The sequence below is a fragment of the Athalia rosae genome, chromosome 2 (assembly GCF_917208135.1).
Source record: "Athalia rosae chromosome 2, iyAthRosa1.1, whole genome shotgun sequence".
Lineage (NCBI taxonomy): Eukaryota > Metazoa > Arthropoda > Insecta > Hymenoptera > Athaliidae > Athalia > Athalia rosae.
The window spans coordinates 30,565,880-30,592,138 of NC_064027.1; the positions used below are offsets into that span (position 1 = coordinate 30,565,880).

At 43.3% G+C, this 26,259-nt stretch overlaps 1 protein-coding gene across 3 annotated transcripts; it reads left to right on the top strand.

The window, feature by feature from the left end:
- Nucleotides 1-792: 792 nt before the first annotated feature.
- LOC105688441 (fibrillin-2-like) lies at nucleotides 793-26,022 on the top strand. Of its 3 annotated transcripts, none has more exons than XM_025746343.2 (40): nucleotides 793-1,304; nucleotides 3,419-3,802; nucleotides 12,062-12,144; nucleotides 12,272-12,385; nucleotides 13,689-13,835; nucleotides 13,914-14,201; nucleotides 14,284-14,532; nucleotides 14,599-14,754; nucleotides 14,857-15,141; nucleotides 15,229-15,348; nucleotides 15,415-15,660; nucleotides 15,739-15,858; nucleotides 15,944-16,159; nucleotides 16,228-16,427; nucleotides 16,530-16,710; nucleotides 16,784-17,089; nucleotides 17,188-17,529; nucleotides 17,618-17,743; nucleotides 17,819-18,152; nucleotides 18,234-18,400; nucleotides 18,471-18,802; nucleotides 18,919-19,345; nucleotides 19,440-19,793; nucleotides 19,861-19,974; nucleotides 20,054-20,212; nucleotides 20,290-20,862; nucleotides 20,928-21,073; nucleotides 21,136-21,244; nucleotides 21,329-21,607; nucleotides 21,675-22,100; nucleotides 22,187-22,435; nucleotides 22,509-22,712; nucleotides 22,812-22,937; nucleotides 23,020-23,259; nucleotides 23,348-23,523; nucleotides 23,586-23,780; nucleotides 23,855-23,959; nucleotides 24,048-24,203; nucleotides 24,285-24,539; nucleotides 24,633-26,022. In XM_025746343.2, exons 2-40 carry the CDS (start codon nucleotides 3,645-3,647, stop codon nucleotides 24,888-24,890), a joined length of 8,721 nt encoding a protein of 2,906 aa, XP_025602128.2. In that variant the 5' UTR covers nucleotides 793-1,304; nucleotides 3,419-3,644; the 3' UTR covers nucleotides 24,891-26,022. The 3 variants fall into 3 exon arrangements, with proteins under 3 accessions (XP_025602128.2, XP_025602129.2, XP_025602131.2); XM_025746344.2 differs by having other exon boundaries at nucleotides 793-1,300; XM_025746346.2 differs by lacking the exon at nucleotides 793-1,304 and adding an exon at nucleotides 1,330-1,471.
- Nucleotides 26,023-26,259: the final 237 nt, after the last annotated feature.

Sequence of the window (26,259 nt, forward strand, 5' to 3'; positions counted from 1 at the left end):
CAAATACGCGTGTCACGTACCACGTATAATTGTAGATGCTTATACACGTGTGCGGGTGGCAAATATTTGCCATATTGTCAATCACACTGCGGCACGCGGCAAGGTAAATTTTAGCCTTGAACCTTCGAATGACCTTACAAAACAAATTCTTTCATATTTTAAAAACTTTATAATATGTCACATACCTAAATACCGGTATACATATAGGTATGTTTCAAGGAAAAAGATCCCACGCTTATTATATTTATTTTGCACGTAAGAAAAAGAATTCGCACCTGTTGAATTTCTCTCGTGCATATTCACGCGTGATTCGTGATCGAAACCGGAAGTTACAATTGGCGAACATCCTGCGGGAGGATTACGAGCGGCTACTTGTTAATTTTTTTCCTATCAACTCGAACACAATATGTCGGTAATGAGTTAAGGAGGGTATCACGCCTGATTTGATCTGTGCTCGATCATACGAGTGTGAATGATTTCACAAAAAAGAAACAAAACTTAGCCGCGCCGCACATACCGTAGTACAGAAAACTCGTGCGAGTAAAAGAGACGAAGAGATGAACTCCATACGCTGGCGTGGGAGGCAGAGGCGACTTTATAAAATATATATTGTATACGTGTGAGTGAATGAATCTGTGTATGCACATGAGGGTATTTTTTTTCGGTTTTTTGTGTATGAAAGAAGAGATAATGGTGTGTTGGATGCGGTGCTCTTGCTCTTAGATTGTACGCCCTGAAATGAGAAAAAGAAGTAGATGAAGATCAAGAAGAAGAAGAAGAAGAAGAAGAAGAAGAAGAAGAAGAAGACGAAGAAGAAGAAGAAGAAGCAGAAGAAGAAGAAGAAGAAGACGAAGAAGAAGAAGAAGAAGAAGAAGAAGAAGAAGAAGCAGAAGACGAAGAAGAAGAAGACGAGATCGGAGCGGAGTGGTTGATCGCTGCACGCGCCAGTGCCGCGTAGAGTTCCGTCCACGCAGCTTCACCGAACGAGATTCATCTCGTGGGGCCTGAACACGTCTTGTACCTGCTGCAATCTGCACGATCGCGGCATATTTAAAAAGAAAGAAAACAATAAGAATTTTCAAAATTACTCGATATTCAACAACGTAACCACCCTAATAAAATTAATCACTCGGTATTATAATGTCCTTTGATGGATATAATTTTTTCTTCATAAAAGAAAGTGCAGAATGATGTTAATTGTTTGATTGATTAATCAAGTGCGGTATAAGAGGAGATTCCACGATACATGATCGAAAATTTTTTTTTTTTTTTTTTCCAATTACTAAATTTATTTATTAATGTACGTAAGTAACGATTATCCTTGGGATAAAAATCACTGTTTTATTATAAAACAAAACACAAGAAAGAAGAAAGTGTAAAAAAATAATATAAAAAGAAAGAAACTTTTCTATTCCACTTTTATCTTACGGAAAAAAATCGAACGCTGATTTTGTCGCAATCACTCGAACAGGTGTTTCATTGTACACTTCACAGAATTATTAATCAATACTTATTAGACAATCGAAAGAACGAATAAATAGAATTTGTTCTTTATCGTATGTAAATTTATTCATTAACGAAAAAATCGAAGGATTGTAACTCTACCGTAGTAACGTGCAGATATTATGTTTGTCGTAGTTCGAGATGTAAATTTTTCTTTTTCATTATAATAATTATTAATTAAACGCAAATAAGTGACGGTTTTACGCAATGACGATTATGATTACAACCGTATATACGCTTAGCATTTTACCTTGTAACAGTTTTATCACGTCAAGCAGATTCTCGCGTCAACTTTGAATTTCTAATCGTATAATTTTTCCAAAAAATAAAAATATCGAGTTACCAGTGCGTACATAATTCAAGGGCTCGGGATCGGAAGGGCGAAGCCCTCGATTTTTGGGGCCAAAATAAACGCGGTTCTTCAATTTTTCGAATGGAATTGCTGTACAAAAGAAATTTCTTAAAAAATCCTTGCTCACCTTTGCGGATCACGTTATTCCGATTCTCAAAACCCTCGATGTATGTACGTATTAATACCGGGTACATTGGTTTCATTAAGGAGATCGATGAGAGAAAATAGAAATAAAAATTAACAATTATAATAACGACGATGAATAATTAAATCGCGCTAATTATTATCGATAGGTCCGTTCAAAGCACTCTCACCCCGAAGAACGTAATATTTTTTTCCACGTACGCGTGAATATAATCTCTAAGAATGGATAATAAATGTACCTAGAACATACCATGTACGCAATGAGTACATTCGCTGATTATAAATCGGTCTAGTTTTATTCGGACCGCACGCAACGAAATCATTTTTGTCGTGGAAAGAAGGAAAAAATATAAAATATTTAAAAAAAAAAAAAAGAGGAGAATCTCGCGCAATCAGTTTGCCCTCTGACTTTTCAATCTTAGAAAATGAAATCATATTACTCGGTATTATTTTAATTATTAGATATAATATTATACCTACAGTATAGCGTTATAATAACAAGCGCAGAAAGACAATAACAGTATTCGAATAACAATTCGTTGGATTACTGCAAATTTTGATTATGTCATTATAATATGCATGTTATCTCGCGCGAACGATGGATATAAATGAATCAATGGAATCGATTCGATTCAATGTTAGAGAATGATTTTTTCCTTTTTTTCAAAGAGATTCGATAACGCGTTTTTCATGGTACACCTAATTAGGGAGATGAAAATTAATAATTGAGAAGTAGTCGCGGCAGTAGTAGTAGTAGCAGTAGTAGGAGGAGTAGGAGTAGGAGTAGGAGTAGGAGGAGGAGGAGGAGGAAGTTAAAAGTACGAACGGCGGGAAACGCTAACCGCTGAACCGCTGAACCGTTATCGTTGGTATTCGTCGCCTCCGTATGCACTTTTTGTATGATACTTATAGTATAAGTTATAATACCGATGCTCCCGCCCTTCCCATGGACTCATCTCAAGCTCGCTCTCTCTTGTTATGTGTTTTATATGAAGAGTTGATAACGAAGAAGAAGCGGCGAGACTCTCCTACATAATTACATATGTATATATTTACGCCACGAGATAGCAACGAGAATCGTCACACGTACACAAATTTATACGTACATAGGATCTTTTCACGTGAACCCAAAAGACGAAAAAACACATTCGTCAATTTCGCTATTCGACTGTGAGGGGAGAATGAGGGAGAAAAATTTTCAATAAAAAATCGCAATCCATAGCGTTCCGATCGGTCTGCACATTTCTTGTCCGGTAGTAGCGTAACATTTCAGTGTCCCGAATTCACAAAGACGTTTCTTTTTTCGTCTCTTGGAATCAAAATTCGAGCGAACGGGTCGAATTACAAGTAAAATTACATAAATCTACAATCAATCGAGTTCTTATTCGTTTTCTAATCCGAAGGTGTATAAATTTTCAGGTGAACATTGAAATTAAAAGGTAAACGGGAGTTTTTAATGACTTGGAAAATTTGATGTGAATTAAATAATATTCAAAAGCATAAAAGTGGACTTTACAGCACAGTATTGTTGTGCAAAGGAACGAGAACATCGGATGAAATAATAACGGAAAAGTAAAAGGATTCAATCTGAAAATATCAAAACGAAACACCCATAGAAGAGGAATTCTTCGAGGCTTCGCAGAGGATGTCGGCGTTCCCCCTGTCCCTCGTCGCCGTCGTCCTTGTCGTCCTGGTAACTCCTGTACGGCAAGATCCGCTGCAGGGTAATAATCGACAACAAATAACCGCGATCGGTCCCGGTCAGGATCTCGACAACGCTTTGCAGCCCGTCGCTCCTCTTGGGTGAGTCATTTATTCATCTGCACACCTTTTGTCAACGAAAATCAGTTTTCACAATTATCAACCGTCGAGAATCCCCTCGTGATTCATGGATCTCGTCGACCCTTTCTCTCTTTCATACGGATCACCTGAAACTCGATAGTCCCTTAGAATCCCGGACATCCCGCGAAATGAATTTCCACCAAGGTCGCAATTTTCCCAATCACGAACAACGTCCGAGCAAATAAATTGCGACCGGCGGTCCCATCGGGTCGCCGGGTAGAAAAATCGGAAGTGGCGGCGGCAAGGGCAAGGGATAAGGGGAAATTAACTTTTGAATGGAATCATTATATCTGGTACCAAAGAATTCGCACCGTAATACAGGCCGTTTTGGATTGTATGAGAAACGCCCACGACTGAAATGGACCCCGGAGAGGGATGAATAATTCGATCGGGTTTGTTAAGGTGGGACGTACCGAAACGACGATTTTAAACTATCGATATGTGATTGTAATCGAAGTAGGTAATTTATAATATATACTTAAAAGGGCAGACTCATTGTGCATCGTCGGCGGTCGGTGAAACGTACGGTTCGATCGCTATTCGTCGTTTTTTTTGTTTTTTTTTTTCTTCATTTTTATATAATCTTATCTCCTCGTCATTTTTACAGTTGAATGTATGGAGATGAAGAATTGGGGAATGTGAAAAAATATTCGAGGGAGCGTGAAAAAAAAAAAAAAAAAAAACAGGCGAAAAGGAAAAGGGAAGAAAAGAAATAAAAACCTGAGAAACGGATCTCTGAATTATTGTCCATCGATCGAACGTGCGAATCGTGATCACTGTACATATCGCATTATATAATCACATCAACGACCAATTTACGAGCTATAAATTACAAATGCGATTAAAATTGCTAATTCTGGCGTTTATTATACGATGTTCGCGTATTATACCATTACACAATAATTTATCAAATTATTTAGATCGCTGTGGTAAGTTTTTTCCATGATGCGTAAATATTTGCTCGGTTTAGAGTTTATATAATTTTAAAACTAACCTATCTCGGAATACACGTATGTATATGTTCTTATTCGTTCATAATTTTATAAATACATGCGACGATTATATACTTATATGTACACCAATTGAGTAGATCGTCGGCTACGATATTACGCAGATAACGATATAATTGTCGTAATTTAGAATTAAAATAAGCGTACGCGGGTTGCAATTTTGAAAATTATAGATCAATTATAAAATTGACTTTATCAAGCTGCAATCCTGAATTTGCACATAATATGTTTCTGTAATACGCGATATTTCATAATGATAATTTTGACCGTGAAATTTACCGTAAAATTCATACTGTAACCGCGATAAATTTGAAATTTATTTAATTCGACATACATAGCGCATGTCTACAATATACCTAATTTGGAAATCACCGGATACGGAATTTATCAGATCATACGTTTCAATTGCAATTTCAACCGTGCAGCAGCGCACTTATTACTATGATATAAATTTCAGCGCGTTACGATTTTGTCGATTTTTCTACAAACGAGATACGTTTCACCTTGAACAGATCTAATAGGTACACACGAAATGAAATTAGGTCGGACGAAGAGGGTTTATAATATAGGGTTTTTTAATATTCTGGAGGACGACCCAGTTTCTTGATAATTAGGTTTATGAATATAAATTCAACGGCGGCAGCGGCCGGCAACTAATTCTAGTTCAATTGAGTTTCTAGTGCAACATACTTATAAATGACAATGAGCATAAATCTAGGAAACTCATCGCGACGATCCTGCACTCGTGTCACATGGTAACGACATCGCGTCGATCGGGATAACTGGAATATCGAAATCTCCGTTTCTTGAAATAAAAATGATTCGTTCGTCGACGCGACGTTCTCTATGATCGCGGCAATTGATTTTCACGTATACCATGATTATTATTATTATTTACTTAAATTATAATTATCCGTATACACGTATATTTTTATTTCATGTGTGTATTAAATGACAAAGTCCAACGTTTTGTAGGGCAGTCGTTATCGCATCTCAGCTGCCTTTTACTGTCGTTACTAGATGTGTGCTCACACACGTATACCAATACGTATTTTTCACGCACACGCATAACACACTCACTTATTTCACCACCAGTTATATAGTTTTCTAGTACAATAATCGACAGATATCATAACGTAGTGAAGATAAAATCGTACGACGCTACCCACCCGCACCCACGCTTTTTTCCTACACATGTATAATCGGTATATAACAAGCTCGTAATAAGCATGATTTGATAAAATAATTAGCCTGAAACAATCAATTAGCCGCGAAACTTATTAAAAAAGGGCGTAGAGACTTATTTATTCGTTATTATTTAGTTTCCTCGATCAAAAAATCGAATTCGTGACGAGCGCCGCCTTGAATATCCGTGCCTACCTACCTGTTGGCGAATCATAAAATATCTGAAACAATGTGACTAATTAACGCACGTCCGCGGCACCGGAATTCGGGCGATTAATATACCGTTGCAGGTTACGCGCCCCGAACAGGTACAATAAAATATCGCGATCCATCTTCATTAATTGATCAAATAATTCGATGTTTGAAATAAAACATAAATAAAATACGGATGAAGACCTTCGTGAAAAGGAGTAGCCGGTGTCACGGAACGCCGTATACCTGCATCGTTACACAAACGCCGTTTATGCGTGTGAAATGTACAAAGAAAAGACGACGACGACGACGACGATGGGAGTGAAAATATGCGGTGTTCCTTGACCCTAGTTTATTTGGCTGCATTAGTCGGTTGGTTGGTTGTATAATTATTTTCACATGCACGTCGGTTCGACGATCATCGTTATTCTTTGTACAACCGATGGAATAAATTATTTTAGAATATTTAATGTGAAAATGTATTCATACACCGCATAATAGCGTATTATTTAGACGACACGATTGCGATGACGACGACGACGACGACGACGACGACGATGATGAAATCGCGGCGATGTGCCTCCTTGTAAACCGTCAGATATTTTTGTCGCATATTTCGATTTCTTATCCGTTCATTCATTCATTTTTATCTTCATTCTCCGCGCGAATTTTCCGGAACTTGAAGAAGAAAAAAGTACGTCGGTCGATCATATTGTTTAAATCTACTGCACCGAACGTCCTCGTCATCCACGATCAGTCGAAATCGGAATTGAAATCCATGAACTTGAACCACGCGTACCGCACATTTCGACAACGGATTTCCCACAAAAAAATTTCGTGCCCTGGTAATGGTGAACTCTCTACGCGATAGCGAGATCATCGTCGTTGTTGTTATAATTATCGATGATACGTACGCGACATCATTTTTAACTCGGTCTATTCTATTTCGATTATCATTTTTTTCACTCTCCACCGTAACCAAAGTCTCGTGCACCGCGGTGTAACGAACGGAGCAAATTATGCTCGTATGCGGAGACGTTGTAAAATTGACAACCGTAGCTGACGCGCGTATCGTTCTCAAACGGACTTTCTCATCCCGTAAAACTTACAACTGAAAAATAAAAATAAAAAACGAACCAAAAAGAGGAAAACCAACGTTGAAATATCGATTACGCAACGAAATTTTCATTGACGGTAAAAAGAAAAGAAAAGAAAAGAAAAAAAAAAAAATCAAGACTCGTAAATTCTTGCTCCATATCCGTTGTGATGTAGTATAATTAGGCAAGGTCGATTTTACGGCAGGAAGTTTGATCTACTCCTCAAAAAAATTGAAAAAATACAAAATAAAAAATGAAATAAAAATTGAGAGACAAAAATTTGTACGTTCTATTCACACACAGGTGTGATAAATAACTTTGTGAGATTATAGAGTTATAAACAAGCGGCGAGATGTTGGTGACCCTAAATAAGCGCTAATATAAATTTTTCTTTGCTCTTTTTCTTTGATAACGATCTCACGGAATAAAATTTCGGAGGAGATGATCCCATTTGTCAGGCTTTTGTTCCATCCTAGTTACGTGGGGCCTGTTGTACGTACGGTAGTCAAAATATTTTACGATGACTCGTAGTTAATTCGAGAGTAGGAATAGCTGGATGTCTCTATAGTCCGACCGTCCGTTACGTATGCACAGACCTGCAGCCCTCAGGTCGCATGACCTTAATCGCAGGATTTTTAATCCTCGTACCCGGTCCATGTGTGTCTGTGTGATTCGTCGAACTAATTCCCCGACTACCTACCCATGCGCTACGGGGTGGCCCGCGGATGAAAATGTAAAACTGTTTTTATTTTTCTCCGGTTTTGAAAATTCGGTAATCCAAAAATACGCTCCGTCTGATCCTGGAATTGATTTTTTCCCCAGGGGCCTCGAAAATTCGACACCAGGATCGGCGAAGCTTCGTGTATTTTCTCGGTCTTTCTTATTGTTAGAGGTGTGAGCCGTGATCGTAAATTGGTGCGTCGTGGCTGGATTTTCGAGAAGCATTAGAAAACCTTTCTAATCGCCGCGCTTGAAGCGTCAGACAATTAAAAACACCTATGTACATATCCGGTCGATCCTTTGGGCGTGAATCGAAAAGCGTTTGAAGAAAGAAAGAAAGAAAGAAATCAGTGTAAATAATCGACGTACGCTATTCCTTTCTATCAGTTTTCGAAAAAATTAATAGTCCGATTGCGAGTTCCGTTTAAAGAGCTCCGAATAAAATTATAATAATTCATCCAATCAATTATTGTTCGGTATACGATTAGCCTATTAGTTCAACTCGTTTAACGAGTCTCTGGTTATGAAAAAAAAAAAAAAAAAAAAGAGTAAAATGAAATAATATTAATAATAAGTAGATGAATGTACGATATAATATACATAAAGCGTACACCGTACACGAGCACGCGGGGTGATTATTATTTTGACACGTGTAAAAGGCGGAATGGGTGGCACGGTGATGTTTGAAAACGTCGTTAATCTTCGCTCACAGTAGTTAAATATGTATACATATATATATGTACGTACGTATATGGACCATTATAAATCTACGATTATCAAATTCCAACTGACTAATCCGTTTCGGCTTCTGCTCTAGATGAGAGGACCTCAGATGGAATACCAGCCGTTCGCGTTTGATCTCCCAACCCTACAATTAATATGGATTAACACAACTAATTCCACTCATAATAATAATAATCGTTGTAAAATAATTATCGTTATACGTAATTGTAATCATCATTCGAACCATAAAGGGACCCACGCGTTCCGAGTACAATTATAATTTTTATCCTCAATCATTGAAATGATACAAAGGGATCCTAATTGGCGCCCCGTTTAGCGTCGCGCTGGAGCTGATTAATCGAAGAAAAAACAAAATATCGATTTTTTTTTCTATTTTCACTTCTACGGTTTTTCGATCGCTCTCGCTGCAGGTATAATTAAATAGCGATCGGTAGCGAGACGAAGGCGTTGATGATCGAACCATTTTTCCAACATATCAATTATAGAGCGTTTGAACGGGTACATTAAAAGTGTGGAGAAAAATAAAAACTGTACCATGCCCAAAAGAAGAATAATAAAAAAAGAGTAGGGGGCGGTTCGTATCGGACGTTGACTGCCTCTGAGTTTGTCGCGATCGTTACGTTGGAGCCTCGATTTTTAAGGGCCTCATATTCGTCGCGGCGCTAGGCGCCCCCCCCCCCCCCCCCCCCCCCCCCCCCCCTGTATACCGAAAAACACTCGAGACCTAGGACTCGGATAACTTAATAGATATTTAAATTCCCGATCCTCTTTCTCACTTTCTCTCTCCGTCTCTCCGTCTCTCCGTCGACGCGTTTCATCGGAACGTATCGACGTAGATACACGCGGGTTTCCAACAGTTCATTCTCGGATTTGTTCGTTCGTTCCTTCGTCGTTTCCAAAAATGAGATGAACGTATTCCCTCGTTTTTCGATCTACCTTTTCCGGCGCGCCACGCGCACGAATATATGAGAAACGAAAACGCGACTTTCGGTCCTCTCGATGTTTGTTTTGTTTTTTTTTTTGTTCTCTGTTTTCATACCCGAAATATACGGGTTCACTACAACGGCGTAATATCGGGCAAAAGTCAATATTTGTACGCTGATAATGAAACACAAAACCCACGCGTGAAACTCGCGTTAGAAACTTGAAAAGATGCGCGATGATTAGGCAATCCAACGCGCAAACAATATTAGTGGGTGTTACACCTGCACGAATTTTTTTACCACCAACCCCTTGCTCCGATATTATTATCTGCGTGATAAATTAGCCGCGCGTTCTTCCTCTCCTGGCTCTTGAAAAAAAGGGAAAAAAAAAAAAAAAAAAATTCTCTCCTTTTTCTGGAAGATTGGAGTCATGTACCGTAAAAATGACGTTCACAACGATCGATTTGGGGAAATGTGTATTCGTGTGCACGGCATAAGATCGGCGTAATAATGGAGTGTGTTGCGCGTCGCGATAAATGGACGTCGCTCCGCGTTTAAAGTTTCTTAAGATTTAATTTCACCTGTAGCTCACGGCCGAACGTAGGCGCCGATAATCATACCGTACCGGTAACTCTCGCAACGGAATATCAAATAAGAATAACGTATCCAGATCTGACTCACGCGTTACAGACGTCAGCTATCAAACTCCTTCGTTATATGGTATCGAGACAGCCGATTTGTTGCACATACGTGTAGGATGATCGGTTCCCGTATAGCGTAACGCGACATCGTCAAACAACCACCGCAACTTCTCCATTCGGCGATAGGAGAGTGAACTTTATTAAGAACCGAGTGAATTATTAACGGCGATGGCAAACGTGGAAAAATAATGAAAAAAGCGAGATGGACGTACGGCGCAGCTGACGTGAATTAATATACAGGGCCGGTCGACGAGGGGAGGGGGTGTGTGTAATACACGTATGCACCGAATGGTGAATGGGCGCCTTGTTTTCGCTCCTGGGCATTCGAATGAACCAATTTTTTTTCCTTCCAATTTCTTTCAAATCACAAAAAGTTGAAAGTTAGAAAAAGAAAAAAAAAAATTCTCACATTTCTTCTCGTTGTTGGCTTAACGCCGACCGAAGTGTCGGTGGGAGGAACGGAAAAAAAAAAAAAGGATTTTAAAACACGAGACCGCAGTTACATAAGGGAGTGAAAATAACACGCGGAGATGGATAATGTTCGATGGATCGGGATTTTCCAAAAAACGCTCGATTGCGATCGCGCAAAATGATATATATATAAAATTGGTACGTGTATTTTCTGTTTCGTTTTATCATATTTACAGCGTATGAGATCGGGAGTCGACGAACGAAGATCGCGGCGTAGCGCGTCATCGATCATTGGGATCGCGATCGGGATTAGCGTCAATTTTTCGACGTCGCTCATAGCCGTGAAGAAGGTACCCGCGCAGGTCGTACGAATCGACGGTTGTGATCGTGTGACGTCGATTCGTTCTTTGTGCGTACGCGATGCCGCGTGTAAAAAACGATTTGCCCGATACGTGATACCGGTCAATAAACGATATCGAATTATACCCCGTGTCAGATTTTGAAGGATCCCGTCAATGGAAACGGACGGATAATAGGACTGATTGAATGGTGAAGCGGCGTGTGTCCGATGCCCGGGTAAACACGGGGACGCGACACCGTCGATTAGGAATATTGTGTCGGGATGGACCCGGATCAAGGGGGATAATAACGTGATTAGAAGGGAATAAAGTGTATCGTATACGTTGGAATTACACGGGACTGTACGCGGCTTCGGTACGTTCAACTTTCATTTCGTTATCTCCCCGGAGTAGAAATATACCGAATAAAAATAGCCGGAGACCGGAAAATATTCGAAAAATTTTTCCAATCGAACGTTACGTCATATTATTGGGACCTACGCGTTAGCGCCACGAGCCTTTCACGTCGCTCGCCCGCCTCTACCACCCCGGCTAATTGAAATCTCCTGTTCCCGCCCTCGCCGTAAAATATCACTACGGAAATCGAGTCACGTCGATTCGTCGGAATAGAAGTTTTTTTTTTTTGCCTCTCATTTTTTCACTTCTTTTCGTTTCGTTTTTTTTTATTATTCACCCGCGCGTACGTGCGACCTTGAAACGAACGTTGCCGCGACTGTAAGTCGTGCGGAATTTTTGCAGATAAAAATATACACGTTGCAGTACTTGGACGTGACGCGAAAACGGGAAGTGACTCATCGAAAGTTGCGATTGTGCTTCCGCAGTATACGAAGTATTTGATTGGTCAGAGATTTTTTATTCGATCTGCTTTCATTTCGCAGGCCCAACGTCTGCAGGACGAGATACAAGAATTACTGCTGTCCGGGGTGGACGAAAAAGGCGGACTCAGGCCTGTGCGTTGTTCGTGAGTAATCGTTCGTAGATAGCAAACGACGAATGAAAAACAAACGACCCGAGGAATCGGGATTCGGAGGGATCTCCGTACGAATCCTCCGCTAAACGAAACTCTAATTTCTCCGTTATAATTTCAGCCGTTTGCTCGAGGCGATGTGGGAACCAAGGAAGATGCATACAGCCGAATATTTGCATGTGCGAAAGTGGAGCCGTTGCTTCGGTCTGCAATCATGGAAATGGGCACCACAAAGGTTCGAGACGTTTCGCATACTATCCCGATTCTGTTGGCTAAATTAGAAACGATAGAGTTATCGACTATTTTTCCCTAGTCGCTAACTTGCGACACAGCACATTCAACTTTAGCTGATTCCGACCTCGAAATATTCGAACCGTTGGTACGAGCGTATTTTGCAAAAACAGACAAAGTGTTGAAAGTCGATGGGAATAACGCGGAGCGAGTCGATATCTCCTTCGGGACGCCTACCAGACCGTCTGGACCGCAGCCTACAGGAGTCAATGCCTCGTCCGGTTTGAACTCGCGATATTTTTTTTTTTTCTCCACATTTTTCTTCTCTCCGTTTGGGGTGAATTTCGCTCCCAACTTTCAATGTCACGACGTGCTTTCGGATTGCCTTATTTTCACGAGTGCTCCGATCGTAATTGCTACGCGCATTCCGTCCACCCCGTGTTCGATTCGATTATACGGGGCGACGATGAGTCGACTGATTTCGTATAAGTTGGATTCGGAATACCGCGAGCACGAGACCTCGTTACATTGTGGCACGGAGAGCAAACATCTCGTTCGACTTGGCGTTTTGTCAGCCGTTGTACTGTACTTGTAACACAGTGAGTAGGCTACATAATACGGCACGACGCGTTGCAGCGTGGGTAATAAAACGCTAAGAACTTAGAAACGTGGTTTTTGTTTTTCTTTCTATAAAAATGCCTGAGCACCCAGCTGTTGAGAGCTCAACCACCGCGCGACCACTTCAAACCAGAGGGCTGATTTATCGTGCGACTGTTGAAAAGTGATGCCGCTTGTCGTTACGCATAGAGAAATAGACTCGATAAATTTAGTGTTGCTTATGGCGAATCGAATATCTCGACCGTGTACGAGAAACATTTTTCTCTTTTTTTTTTTCTCTTTGTTTTTTTTTTTTTTTTCTATCGACCACTACAATGAATGAATTCGATTCAAAACGTGCGCATAGGTACTCCGTACAGACGAGGAACACGATGAATAAATATGTAACTTCTTTCGCTTCGATTGCTTCTTTTTTATTTATTTATTTATTTTTTTTTTCTTCTCTTCATGCGCGTACACGGCGTTTACGAACCTTACGCAATACGTTCCTCGTTTAGCGCCCCGCGGAGATTTTAATGCGTATGATATAACCGGACGCGTGTATGTAGGTAGTTAATTTAAATCGTTGGAAAAAGATTGCTCCGTTCTTCTCGGGGAAACTATGGAATCGTAAAAAAAAAAAAAAAAAAAGAACGAATGAATAAACGGTAAAAAACACAACACCTTTATTCTTTTTCTTCTTCGACCAGGTACGCACATTAGCTTTGAAAATCAAAGCACCGACCACCGCGGAGAGGCTGCCGGCGCTTCCTGCAGAGCGCAATGCATTCACGGGAAATGTGTCGACGGACGTTGCCAATGCAGAACGGGATACCAGGGAGAATTTTGTAACGAACGTGAGTGTTCGTTGGCGTTGACTCTCATCCATTTCTCTTCTTCGTTTCAATGGTTAAGTTTTTCGTCGATATTTTCAGCGATCTGCAGAGAACCGTGTCTCAATCAGGGAAGATGTATCGGGCCCGACCGGTGCGCCTGTATTTACGGATACACCGGAAGAAGGTGCGAAACCGATTACAGAACCGGTCCGTGCTACACAAAAGTTAGGAACGGACAATGCTTGGCCAGTCTTCAAGGGGTCGTTTGTACGAGACAACTTTGTTGCGCTACCGTTGGAAAGGGGTGGGGACACCCTTGCGAAAGATGCCCACCCAGACTCGACTGCGAACCGGGATTTCTGAAAACTAATCAGGGAAAATGCGTCGGTAAGAGTTTTGTCCGAGTTGATTCGTTCGGTTTTTTCGTTCGTTCGTTTATCGTTTCAACGGTCGAGGATCTCCGTTTCAGACATCGACGAGTGCGAAGCCATACCCGGTCTGTGCGAGGGTGGAAAATGTCTGAACACCGTAGGATCGTTCACCTGCGAGTGTCCCGAGGGACAAGCTCGCGATCCTGATACCAACGTCTGCAAGGACAGGGACGAGTGTCTCGACGAAGGAGTTTGTCTCGACGGACGTTGCGTTAATACCGAAGGCGGATTTTACTGCCTGTGCGATCCGGGTTTCATTCAGAGCCAAGACAGGCGTTATTGTATCGGTGAGTCGATGAATTTCACCGGATTTATTCGAACCGATTTCACATGAATTTCTTACCATTCGTCAGACGGTCGCCAGGGCCTTTGCTTTACGGCGGTCAACAGAAACGGAGCTTGTAAAAATCGACTCGCAATGAGGTTGAGCAAAAAGGATTGCTGCTGCGGCAAAAACATGGGAAGAGGTTGGGGAGATTATTGCTACAAATGTCCGCCCCCGGGAAGTGGTCAGTTTAAAAAAAAAAAAAAAAAAAAAAAACGTACCGATACGCTCGCATTTCGACGAGCGCCTAGAGCAAAATTCAAAATTTTCCTTTAACGCCCCGCAGCGGAACACAAGAGACTCTGCCTCGAATCCATCAACTACGTGGCACAGATCAACGAGTGCACCCTGAGGCCCGACATATGCGGTCAGGGTAGGTGCGTCGACACTCAGGAGGGATACGAATGCCATTGTTATTCCGGATACGAGAAAAAGAACGGACGATGCGAAGACGTCGACGAGTGTTCGCTCGGCAGCTGCAAAGGGGGAATCTGTCGAAACTTACCCGGTAAATTCGAATGTCAGTGTCCACCCGGTTTGGTGGCCTCCGAAGACGGACAGTACTGCACGGGTAGGTTTCTCGTGAATATTCGTGATTTCTTCGACGTCATCCTCGATCCCTATCCTATCCGCTACATTTCTTTCGTACAAATTTCAGATCACGCGGCGCATATAACCGGAGCTTGCGACAACGGACATTGGGTGAGCGCGAACGTCGGTCGCAAGTGCGAATGCAACGAAGGATACGTCGTATCGCCCGAAACGCACACGTGCGTCGGTGAGTGACGATCCACCGCGTAAACATCCTATTTCGGTTCGGCTATTTTTCACATCTTCATTCCAGACATCGACGAGTGTTCCGAAAATCCTCGCATTTGCCTGAACGGACGTTGCGAGAACGCACCGGGTTCTTATCACTGCGTGTGCCAGCCGGGTTTCACCGCTTCGCGAGACGATACATTTTGCGTGGACACCGACGAATGCGTTACGGGGATGTGCGACAACGGGAAATGCATCAACATGGAGGGATCGTTCAAGTGCGTCTGCGATCCGGGATTCAGATTGGGACCGGATCACAAGCATTGCATCGGTACGGTCGATTGAGGAGAAAGGAAATACAACAAAACTCGAAAATAACAAAACCCCCTACGACCGATTTTCATTCCAGATATCGACGAGTGCCAGAGCTCTCCCTGCCACAACGGAAGATGCGTCAACAACCAGGGTAGTTTCAGGTGCGAATGTCACGCCGGTTTCAATTTAGGTCCAGACGGAAGATCCTGTCTCGGTAGGTGGTCGACAATCGAGCCCCGATTACCCGAAAGTTTCACCCGAAATTAAACTAATCGTATCGTTGTTATCGTCTCGCGCAGACACCAGGAGCGATTTGTGTTACTCGCAGTACCGGGACGGGCAATGTTCCAATCCGTCGTCGACGGCGGTGACGAGGTCAAGTTGTTGTTGCTGCACCGTTGTCCTCGGTCAGCCTTTGGCCTGGGGAAGCAATTGCCAGCCCTGCCCGGCACCGAACACACCGGAATTCGACGCGTTGTGTCCCCACGGACCGGGAATGACGTACAACGGAGACGGTAAGTTTTTTTATTGCAAGTTTCGTTTCGCCGCGGATTTTCACCTCGACGACGATCCCCGTGATTAGACATCAACGAGTGCGCGCAGAATCCGAATATCTGCGTGAACGGCGGATGCGAAAATCTCATGGGAACGCACAGGTGCATTTGCGATACCGGATACGAAGTGGACGCGGCCGGTAAATTGTGCACGGATATAAACGAGTGCGCCCTGGAGGAGAATCTGTGCAGCGGTGGACAGTGCAAAAATACACCCGGAAGTTTTCAGGTATTGAGAATAGAGAAAATTTGGCGAACGATAGTATTTTTTTCCAACCGCTGGACCAGTTCGCACGACAATCACCTAATTCGCAAAAACTGCGCTTTCCAGTGCATCTGTCCGACCGGAACTCGGCTGAACGCCATCAATCAGATGTGCGAGGACGTGGACGAGTGTCAGGATCTGGGGCCGGACGCCTGTTTCAACGGCGTTTGCATCAACAACCAGGGATCTTACGAATGCGAATGCGAGCCCGGTTATATTTTGGACAACACCGGACACATCTGCATAGGTGAGCAGCCCATCTCGTTTCTCGATAGGAGTTATCGTTCGCGGCGACGTTCGTCTTTGCGTCAAATTTTCAGACAACAGAAAGGGTTCCTGCTGGACGAAAGTGGTTCACGGTCGTTGCGAGAACAATCTTCCTCGTCTCGCTCTGAAGTCCGAATGTTGCTGTTCGGTCGGTCTCGCCTGGGGAAGTCCCTGCGAAGAATGCGATCGTTCGTTGTGCGAGTGTTCCATAGGGTACGCGAAGGTCGACGGAAAATCGTGCGCCGACGTCAACGAGTGCGAGTTGAACTCCGGTATCTGCAAGGGCGGTGGAATTTGCGTGAACACCGAGGGTTCGTACAGATGCGAATGTCCGCCCGGACTCACTCTGGACGCTACACGTTAGTAGTAGTAAATAATTATGCGATGTCTCGCGTCACGCAATCGATAAATCCGCTGTTTCTCTCTTTTTTCTCCCCCCCGCCCCCCCGACGATCAGACACCACCTGCATCGATACCAGGAAAGAAACCTGCTACACCGAATTCAGACACGGCGAATGTTCGAACGCCGTCGAGGGCCGGTTCTCTCGCACCCTCTGCTGCTGCTCCATCGGAAGGGGATGGGGTGACGACGCGTGCGAAGCCTGTCCGAAGCCGGGCTCGCAAGCGAGGGCCGAACTCTGCCCCAAAGGTAACGGGATCACCGACAGAAAGGACATCAACGAGTGTACGGAGTTCCCTAACATGTGCTTGAACGGAAGGTGCAAAAATACGATAGGAAGTTACAGCTGCAGGTGCAATCAGGGATACGCGCTCGACGAGAACGGGATAAAATGCTTAGGTGGGACTCGAGATAATTTGGGATTGTCTCTCGTGCATTTTATTCGACCGTACGTTTCTCATACGTTTTATTTCCTTCTCTCTCGCAGACATCGACGAGTGCGGCATCATGCACGGTGTGTGCGGTAACGGCACGTGCAGAAATACACCGGGAAATTTCCAGTGCGATTGTAATTCCGGATACCAGAGTAGCGAGATAATGAAGATTTGCATGGGTAAGATACGATCGATTGATAAAAAATTATTATTCGCCACCGCGAGAGGCCAAGTCAAAACTCGGTTAATTCCAGACATCGACGAGTGCGAAAATTCGCCGGGGTTATGCCGCGGAGGTAGTTGCGTGAATACGGAGGGTAGTTTCAAATGCGTCTGCCCACCGGGACACGAACTCGGTCCCGACAAAGAATCCTGCAAGGATATAGACGAATGTTCGAGGACCAGCGGCATCTGCTCCAACGGTGTTTGCGAGAATATGATGGGGACTTATCAGTGCGTTTGCGACGAGGGTTACAAACAGACCGGGCTGAAGTCCCACTGCGAGGATATCGACGAGTGTTCGTTGACGAACGGAGGATGCGAAGACGTCTGTTTGAACACGCCCGGCAGTTTTTCCTGCTCTTGCAGGTGATTCAAATTTCGCTCATCTTCTTCCCACTTCGCGTAACGATTCATCTCCATCCATCCATTTCTTTATTCTATTTTCAGCAACGGCTTCGCTCTGAATCTCGACGGTCGTTCCTGCACCGATGTCGACGAGTGTAAAGAAAACCCGAGGATTTGCAACGGCGGTAAATGCACCAACACGATCGGAAGTTACGTATGCACGTGCACCGACGGATTGCTGCCAGGAAAAGACAGGACATCCTGCATAGGTATGACAATCGTTTGCCGACAATATGTTCGACCTGTGTTTCGATCAAAAATTTTTTCCTCATCCGCTAGACGTTGACGAGTGCGTCACACATCCGCACATATGCGGTTACGGTCAATGCGATAACACCATCGGTTCCTACAACTGTCGCTGCGAGGACGGATTCTCGGTGAAACCGGACGACAAGGGCGCCGGTTGCACCGACGACGACGAGTGCATGCTGGACGCTTACACCTGCAGCGAGTTCGCCGATTGTCGCAACACTCAGGGTTCGTACGCTTGCACTTGTCAGGAAGGATTCGCAGGAAATGGAATCGAATGCAGAGACATCAACGAATGTCTGACCAACAACGGCGGATGCGATGCCAACGCTCAGTGCATAAACACCGAGGGATCGTTCAAGGTGCGGGGGACGAGATCAAACGACGAATCTTTGATCGGATCAACAAAAAAAAAAAAAAAAAAAAAAAAAAAAATCTTTCCGATTAATTTCGCTACCTTTGTTCTCATTGTTTCCAGTGCGTCTGCGACGCTGGATTCAGGGGCGACGGTTACTCCTGCAAAGACATAGACGAATGCTCGAACGATCCGACGCTTTGCGAAAATGGTCATTGCCTAAATTACCCGGGCTCTTTCCGTTGCGAGTGTGAAATGGGTTTCATGCATCCCGACGAAAACAATGAACAAGCTTGCATTGATATCGACGAGTGCGTGTTGTTCACCAATTTATGCGTATTCGGAAGATGTGAAAATATATTCGGTATGTTCCGCTGCGACTGCGACGACGGTTACAAACTTGACGGATCTGGGGGCAATTGTACGGACATAGACGAGTGCGATAGCCCGCAATCTTGCCAATACGGAACTTGCATAAATACCGAGGGAAAATACCTCTGCGAATGTCCACCCAATCACGAACTGGTCGAAGCTGGAAACGCCTGCGTTGGTAAGTGACGGGATAATGAAATTAATCGCTCGACGATTCCGTTACAGCGGTCCACTTGATGGTTTTTTTCTTTTTTTTTTTTTTCTCCACCCAGATAACAGAGCTTCCGCCTGTTTCACGGGTTACGAATTCAACGGCGGAAGACCCCAGTGCGTATTCGACATGTCGAGCGCCGTTACAAAGGCTACATGTTGCTGCAGCGTTGGGTCGGCTTGGGGGAGTCGTTGCGAAACTTGCCCCGCTCCGGGAACCGACGAATACGACGCTCTTTGCCCTGGCGGGCCGGGATACAGGCCGAACAGCATCACGGTCGTTTTAGAAGACATAAACGAGTGCGAGGAACACGATAATATTTGCCAGAACGGTCACTGCACCAACACATTTGGCAGCTTCATGTGCTCTTGCAGCGAGGGATTCGAACTAGACGATACGAAAACCAGCTGCGTCGGTTAGTGGCGATCGTACGTGAATCGCACGAGGCGGGAAGAATTGATTTTGTCATTTTTTTTTCACAGACGTTGACGAATGTGCGCTTCATCCGACAATTTGCGGGGTAGGACGTTGCATCAACGACCAGGGAAAATATCACTGCGAATGCCCCGATGGTTATCAAACGATGCCTGGAGGAAGTGAGTTTTGTTTGGTATGTTTGTTTGTTCAACGCGATATCGTACCTGTACTGACGTTCGTTGAATTTCTGAAAAACAGAGGAGTGCGTGGACATGAGGAGAGACTTTTGTTACATGACCTACGAACCCGGCAGGTGCGAAAATCCCATGCAACAACCGCAAACGCGAATGTTGTGCTGTTGCTCGATGGGAGCGGCTTGGGGAAGGCCGTGCGAAAAATGCCCGCGCGAAAGAAGCCGTTAGTATTCTACTTTTATTCTCATTTCGTTGACACGACGATCGCGATGACTGGTGTATTTTCATTCCTTCTCCAAGGCGAGCACGAGATCCTTTGCGGAATGGTGCCGGGGCAGATAAAAAATCCGATAACCAACAGCTCGGAGGAGATAAACGAATGTATTTTGATGCCGACTATGTGCTCCCACGGTCGCTGTATAAACACCCCCGGTAGTTTCGAGTGCCAATGTGACCAAGGTTACGTTTACAACGAGGAGTCCCACCAGTGCGTCGACGAAAACGAATGTCAACAAATACCGAATCCCTGCTCCGGTAACGCTCAGTGCATCAACCAGCAGGGATATTTCGAATGCCGTTGTCCGGCTGGTTACAAACTCGGTCCCGATCAGAGACACTGCGTCGACATCGACGAATGCTACGAAAGGCCCGGCATCTGCGCCAACGGTATCTGCAACAACCTCCAAGGTAGTTTTCAGTGCGTTTGCAATCAAGGATTCCATCTGACGAGAGACAGGGATTCGTGCGTCGACGTCGACGAGTGTCAAAGAAATCCCAACGTCTGCAACAATGGAACTTGCATCAACACCGTGGGGACTTACAAGTGCTTCTGTTACGAAGGATTCAAGCTCAGTGCCAACCACGACTGCGTCGGTGAGTCGAAATTCCGTTTCTCGCTAAGATCTCAATATTAACGATTCTCTCGTTTTTCGAATCAGACATCGACGAGTGCAGAATTATGCCGTTCCTGTGTCGGAACGGGAGGTGCAGGAATACCATCGGGTCTTTCAATTGCGAGTGTGCCGACGGTTACGTACTTGCCCAGGATCGTCAGCATTGCCGAGATATCGACGAGTGTCAGGAGGTAGAACCGCGTCGAACGTGGGAGGAGGGGGGACGAGAAGAATAAAATTCTTTCGGTTTCAGGTATCCGGTTTATGTCCCGCTCCGGGGAAGTGCCAAAACTTGATGGGTTCTTACATCTGCACCTGTCCTCAGGGATACGAACTTGACCACACCAAGAAGAGATGTCTAGGTCTGTATCGGCGACCGAAATTCTCTTGAGTTACGACCCCAATAAAAACCCACCTCCGTAACGTTGTTGTTGTTGTTTCTGCAGACGTCGACGAATGTTCGGAAAGCGAAGATTTCTGCGAGAACGGTAGATGCATAAACACGGAGGGTGCCGTGATATGCGAGTGTCCCGTTGGCTACAAATTGAGCCAGAAAATCGACTCGGTGAAATGCGTGGACATCAGGGAGGAACAATGCTACGATAATTATAGAAGAGGACAATGTCTCGCTCCCAGAGCGGGAGGAATAACGAGAAAACATTGCTGTTGTACGATGGGAATGGCCTGGGGTCGATACTGCGAACAATGCCCTGCGGAAGGAAGCGGTTGGTTTTATTTTTCGACTAATTGAACGACGAGGAATTTCCCTTCTTACGTATTCCGTCTTTCCAGAGGAGTTTTCGAAACTCTGTCCCGAGGGTGTCGGCCGCGATGACCATGGCGTTGACCTTAACGAATGTCTCTTCATGCCCGACGCCTGTGTCGGGGGAGAATGCATAAACACGGACGGTTCGTTCCGGTGCGAGTGCGCTCCAGGTTACGTCCTTGATTCCACCGGGAGGAAATGCGTCGACGACAACGAATGTCTCAATGTTCAAAATATCTGCGGCAACGGGACTTGCTCGAACGTCGACGGCGGTTTCGAGTGTTCGTGTAACGAAGGATTCACGCCGGGTCCTAATCAGGTATGCGAGGACATAAACGAGTGCCAGGAACTCGGCACTCAGTGCGCATTCAGGTGTCACAATGTCCCGGGATCCTTCAGATGCATTTGCCCCTACGGATACGCGTTGGCTACCGACGGTCGTCACTGCATTGGTAAGAATTTTATAACGGGAAAAAATTTTCAACGCCATTCATCGACGCGACTCATTCGCTCTCACTTTTTTCCTTCGTAATTTCAGACGTCGACGAGTGCACGACCCCGGCGAACAAGTGTAAGTTCCAGTGCAAGAATCTCATCGGAACTTTTATGTGTATTTGTCCGTCCGGATATCAGCAAATCGGTATCGGCGACGAGTGCAAAGACATCAACGAGTGTTCCATTAATTCTGGACTGTGCAGACACGGCGTGTGTCGAAATACCGACGGTGGTTATCGCTGCGACTGTTACGAAGGATTTGAAACGAGCCAGGACGGAAAATCCTGCATTGGTAGGTTGATGATTAATCATACGAAAGTTATAGATTTTCCATTTCTTCATTTTTCTTCTATTTTCCTCGACAGATCGGAGGCAGGGCTTCTGCTTCCAACAAACAATCGGCGGTCGTTGTACGACTCGTAATTTTGGTCAGCCGAAAGTAACTAAAGCAGATTGCTGCTGTACAATGGGAGCGGCATGGGGTTCTCACTGTGAAATATGCCCACACCGTGAATCCGAGGATTACAAAGAGCTCTGCCTCGAAAAGGGCTACTCGGTAGACGGTCAAGGTATTGCAATAATCGTTATCCCCGGAAAAATTATCCTCCAAAATCCTCCGGAGCTTAACTCGTTATTTCCATTTTTTTTTTTTTCTTTCCACATCTCAGACATCGACGAGTGCAAAACTATCCCAGATTTGTGCAGAAACGGCATGTGCATCAACACCCTGGGTTCCTACAGATGCATTTGTAACAAGGGATACAAGCCCGACAAATCCGGGACTCACTGTATAGGTACGAAAGTTTTCGAGAAAATGCAAATGTACCCATCGATTGTTCTCCTGCTTCATTTGGTTTTTTCTTCTGCTTTTCACAGATATAAACGAGTGCGAACTAAGCGTGAAACCGTGCAAATACAACTGCCAGAATACAGACGGAGGTTTTATCTGCTCCTGTCCAGTTGGATTCATCTTGAATCCCGACGGTGTGAATTGTCGCGACCTTGACGAATGCGCCACCGGAAATCACCTCTGTCAACAAGAATGCATAAATACGCAAGGAAGTTACGCATGTGGCTGTAGAGAGGGTTACACTCAGCACGGAGACAATTGCCTTGGTAAAATTGACGAGATACGAGTCTTCAATTTGTCACATGAAATACCGAGTGAGATCTCGAAATCGTAATCGTCGATAATTCCTTACAGACATCGACGAGTGCATCGACATACCTGGCACCTGTCCCAAACCCGGCACCTGCTTAAATACTTTAGGAAGTTTCAGATGCGTATGCCCCAGAGGTTTCAAACTCGATCAAACCGGCACTTTCTGCACCGACACCAACGAATGTTCCGACGATTCCAGTTGCGAACACGGTTGTCAGGTACGGTAAAAAAAATATAATTTCGCGCTTACGATCACACGGTCACTTTGTTCATTCCGTAGAATCTGATGGGCAGTTATCGATGCGGATGTCCCGACGGTTTCGTTCAGCATCTCTATTACAATCAATGCATCGACGAAAACGAATGCAATAGTTCTCCTTGCGGTGGCAACACCTGCATAAATACAATGGGTAGTTACCGTTGCGGTTGTCCCGACGGTTACCAGTTCGACAATAATATGCAAATATGCGTTCAGGTAACGATATTATATTTGGAGTACGTACTTCGGGTTTTTGTTAATTATTATTCACCTTGACTTACGTCGCGAAGGTCAGCGCCGGTTGCACCGGAAGTCCCTGTTCCTTTGGCTGCACTCCGAACGGAGTTAACGGATTCACCTGCGGTTGCCCGACGGGTTACCAAAAAATTGGACAGGTATAATTACTCGTACCGAGTGTCCGGGTATCAGCGGAAATTTCGACATTCTTCTCGACTACATTCTTCGCTCGGTATCTTTTTCCAGGGACACTGTCTCTCCACGATAAATCCGCTCGCTCAGAGTTCCGGTTACGGCGATGACATAGGAAACGTTCCAACGTATCCGATAAATCCCGATCCATATCACATTCCACCGGCCGACGACAAGATCATATCGACGGAAGGATGTTTCTCCTGCAAGGTATGAATCGATTGACATCATGCCTATAGTTTTACCGAATATTGTTCGAGGAATTAAAAGGCATCGTTACTCTGTCTACAGTTGAATGGGCACGGGGGTGGGGGAGGAAGACAGAGAAGAGGGGCTAGAGGAAGATCATCGACGATCAATCGGCAGAACGGAACAGCCGAAATGAGGGAATTGATAACGAAAATCGGAGCTAGTAAACTGTTAGGGAAGAAACACGGATCTCGCAAAGTGAAACGACATCATCACGGGGAGGAACACGTTCTTAAAATCAGTCTGCAACAGACCAAACACCGTATGAGGATAATAAAACTCCAACCTGCCGTCAAGGTATCTACGGACCGATTGCAAATCTCAATTCATTTTTTAAACTTATGGATCATAGAATTTCAACTATCGTCATAATTTCCTATTCATTTCCAGCACAAGGACATCGAGTACACGGTAGTTCGTGGCAACGATAACAATTTGTTTGAAATGGTAAAGAAACACGGCGTATGGGCGTTACATTTCAGAAGACGTATGAAAACTAGTGGTAAATTTATGGTAGAAATTCACGGTCGTCCCTCGACAAATTCATCATCGATTAATGACAATGACAACAATAATAATTCCAACGCGGAGAACGAGGTATGGGAAAAACCTCTTACCTTTAGGGTACACCTTATAGTCACCAAGTAGTAGTCCTATATTAGTTAAATATATTATGAAATACAGAAATACATACCGTTATACATGCAGTTATCACGATACATGAAATACGATTCAATTTTACGTCTGCTTACATGCATAAAAAGTGAAAGAACTAAAAAAATATGTACAATGCCTGAACGGTTGCAGTTCGAATGATCGTCACTCCGAATCGGTAGGTCCAATCAAATTTGATGGATAAATTCTATTTATATACTTGACAATCAGATCCCATATATTTTATACAAGTTACACTACACACTGCCATTTATTGTAGTTTATTTTATGTCCACGTTCATTTTATTCGAACTGCAGCAGCTGTTTACTGAAAAAAAAAAGATGTAAGAAAGAAGCAATCTAATTTTATGATTTTACGTAAGACATCTTGTGAATAAGTAAAATTTGAAATAGAATTTACGCAGAGGAATAAAACAAACTAAAAGTGAAAAAAAGCAATGAATCGTACGATATTTAAATTATGCGAATTTTTATTGATATTAATTTTATTTATATGAATATATAAATGAATATAACTGACACATGTACGACAATATGTATATAATTTAATATATGTATATGTATACACATTCATATTATCCTGCACTATACTATAATATATTATTATAATATGACATAGAAATTGTTTTCAGTCGGTTTTATTATTTAATAACATTATTATAAAGTAATTTAGTAGATCATAATTGCCATACACACCTATATATAATGATAATAATAATAATATATACATTATATATATATATAAAATACGATTTTTAAGCTGCCACAATAATTTATGCCGTACATAATATTATTATTAATAATTAAGTGCTTTTATTAACAAATTCTTACATAGATTATAGACAAATAATACACGATTACGTATAAAAACACCCGCATAATAATAATAATAATAACAACAACAGCAACAACAATAATATTAATAATGATAACAATAATGATAATAATATCATGTGATATACGAATTATATAAATATTATATATTCATATACATGTATGTACGCAAATACGAGCGGGAAAAGAAACAATATTATAATCTCATCCATGCAATAGATAATGAAGAAAAAAAAAATAAAAGGTCGCAACAGATGCCTAGAAAACTTAAGCCCGTGACGCATTTGAAGTATTATAACTGTTATCCCTTTAAAAATGAATTATAATGCCCATAAACTATTTTTCTAAAATTGAGGCGATGCTGTAAATGTTTCGAAAATTTTTTATGGTCTAATCGTGCGGACTTTCTTTTATCTAGCCAGATTGTGGATCGCGTACAACCGGAGTATTCCGGCAATCTTTCGTAGTAAAACATCTGAAATTTGAAATCCTGGTCGGGTCCAACCTG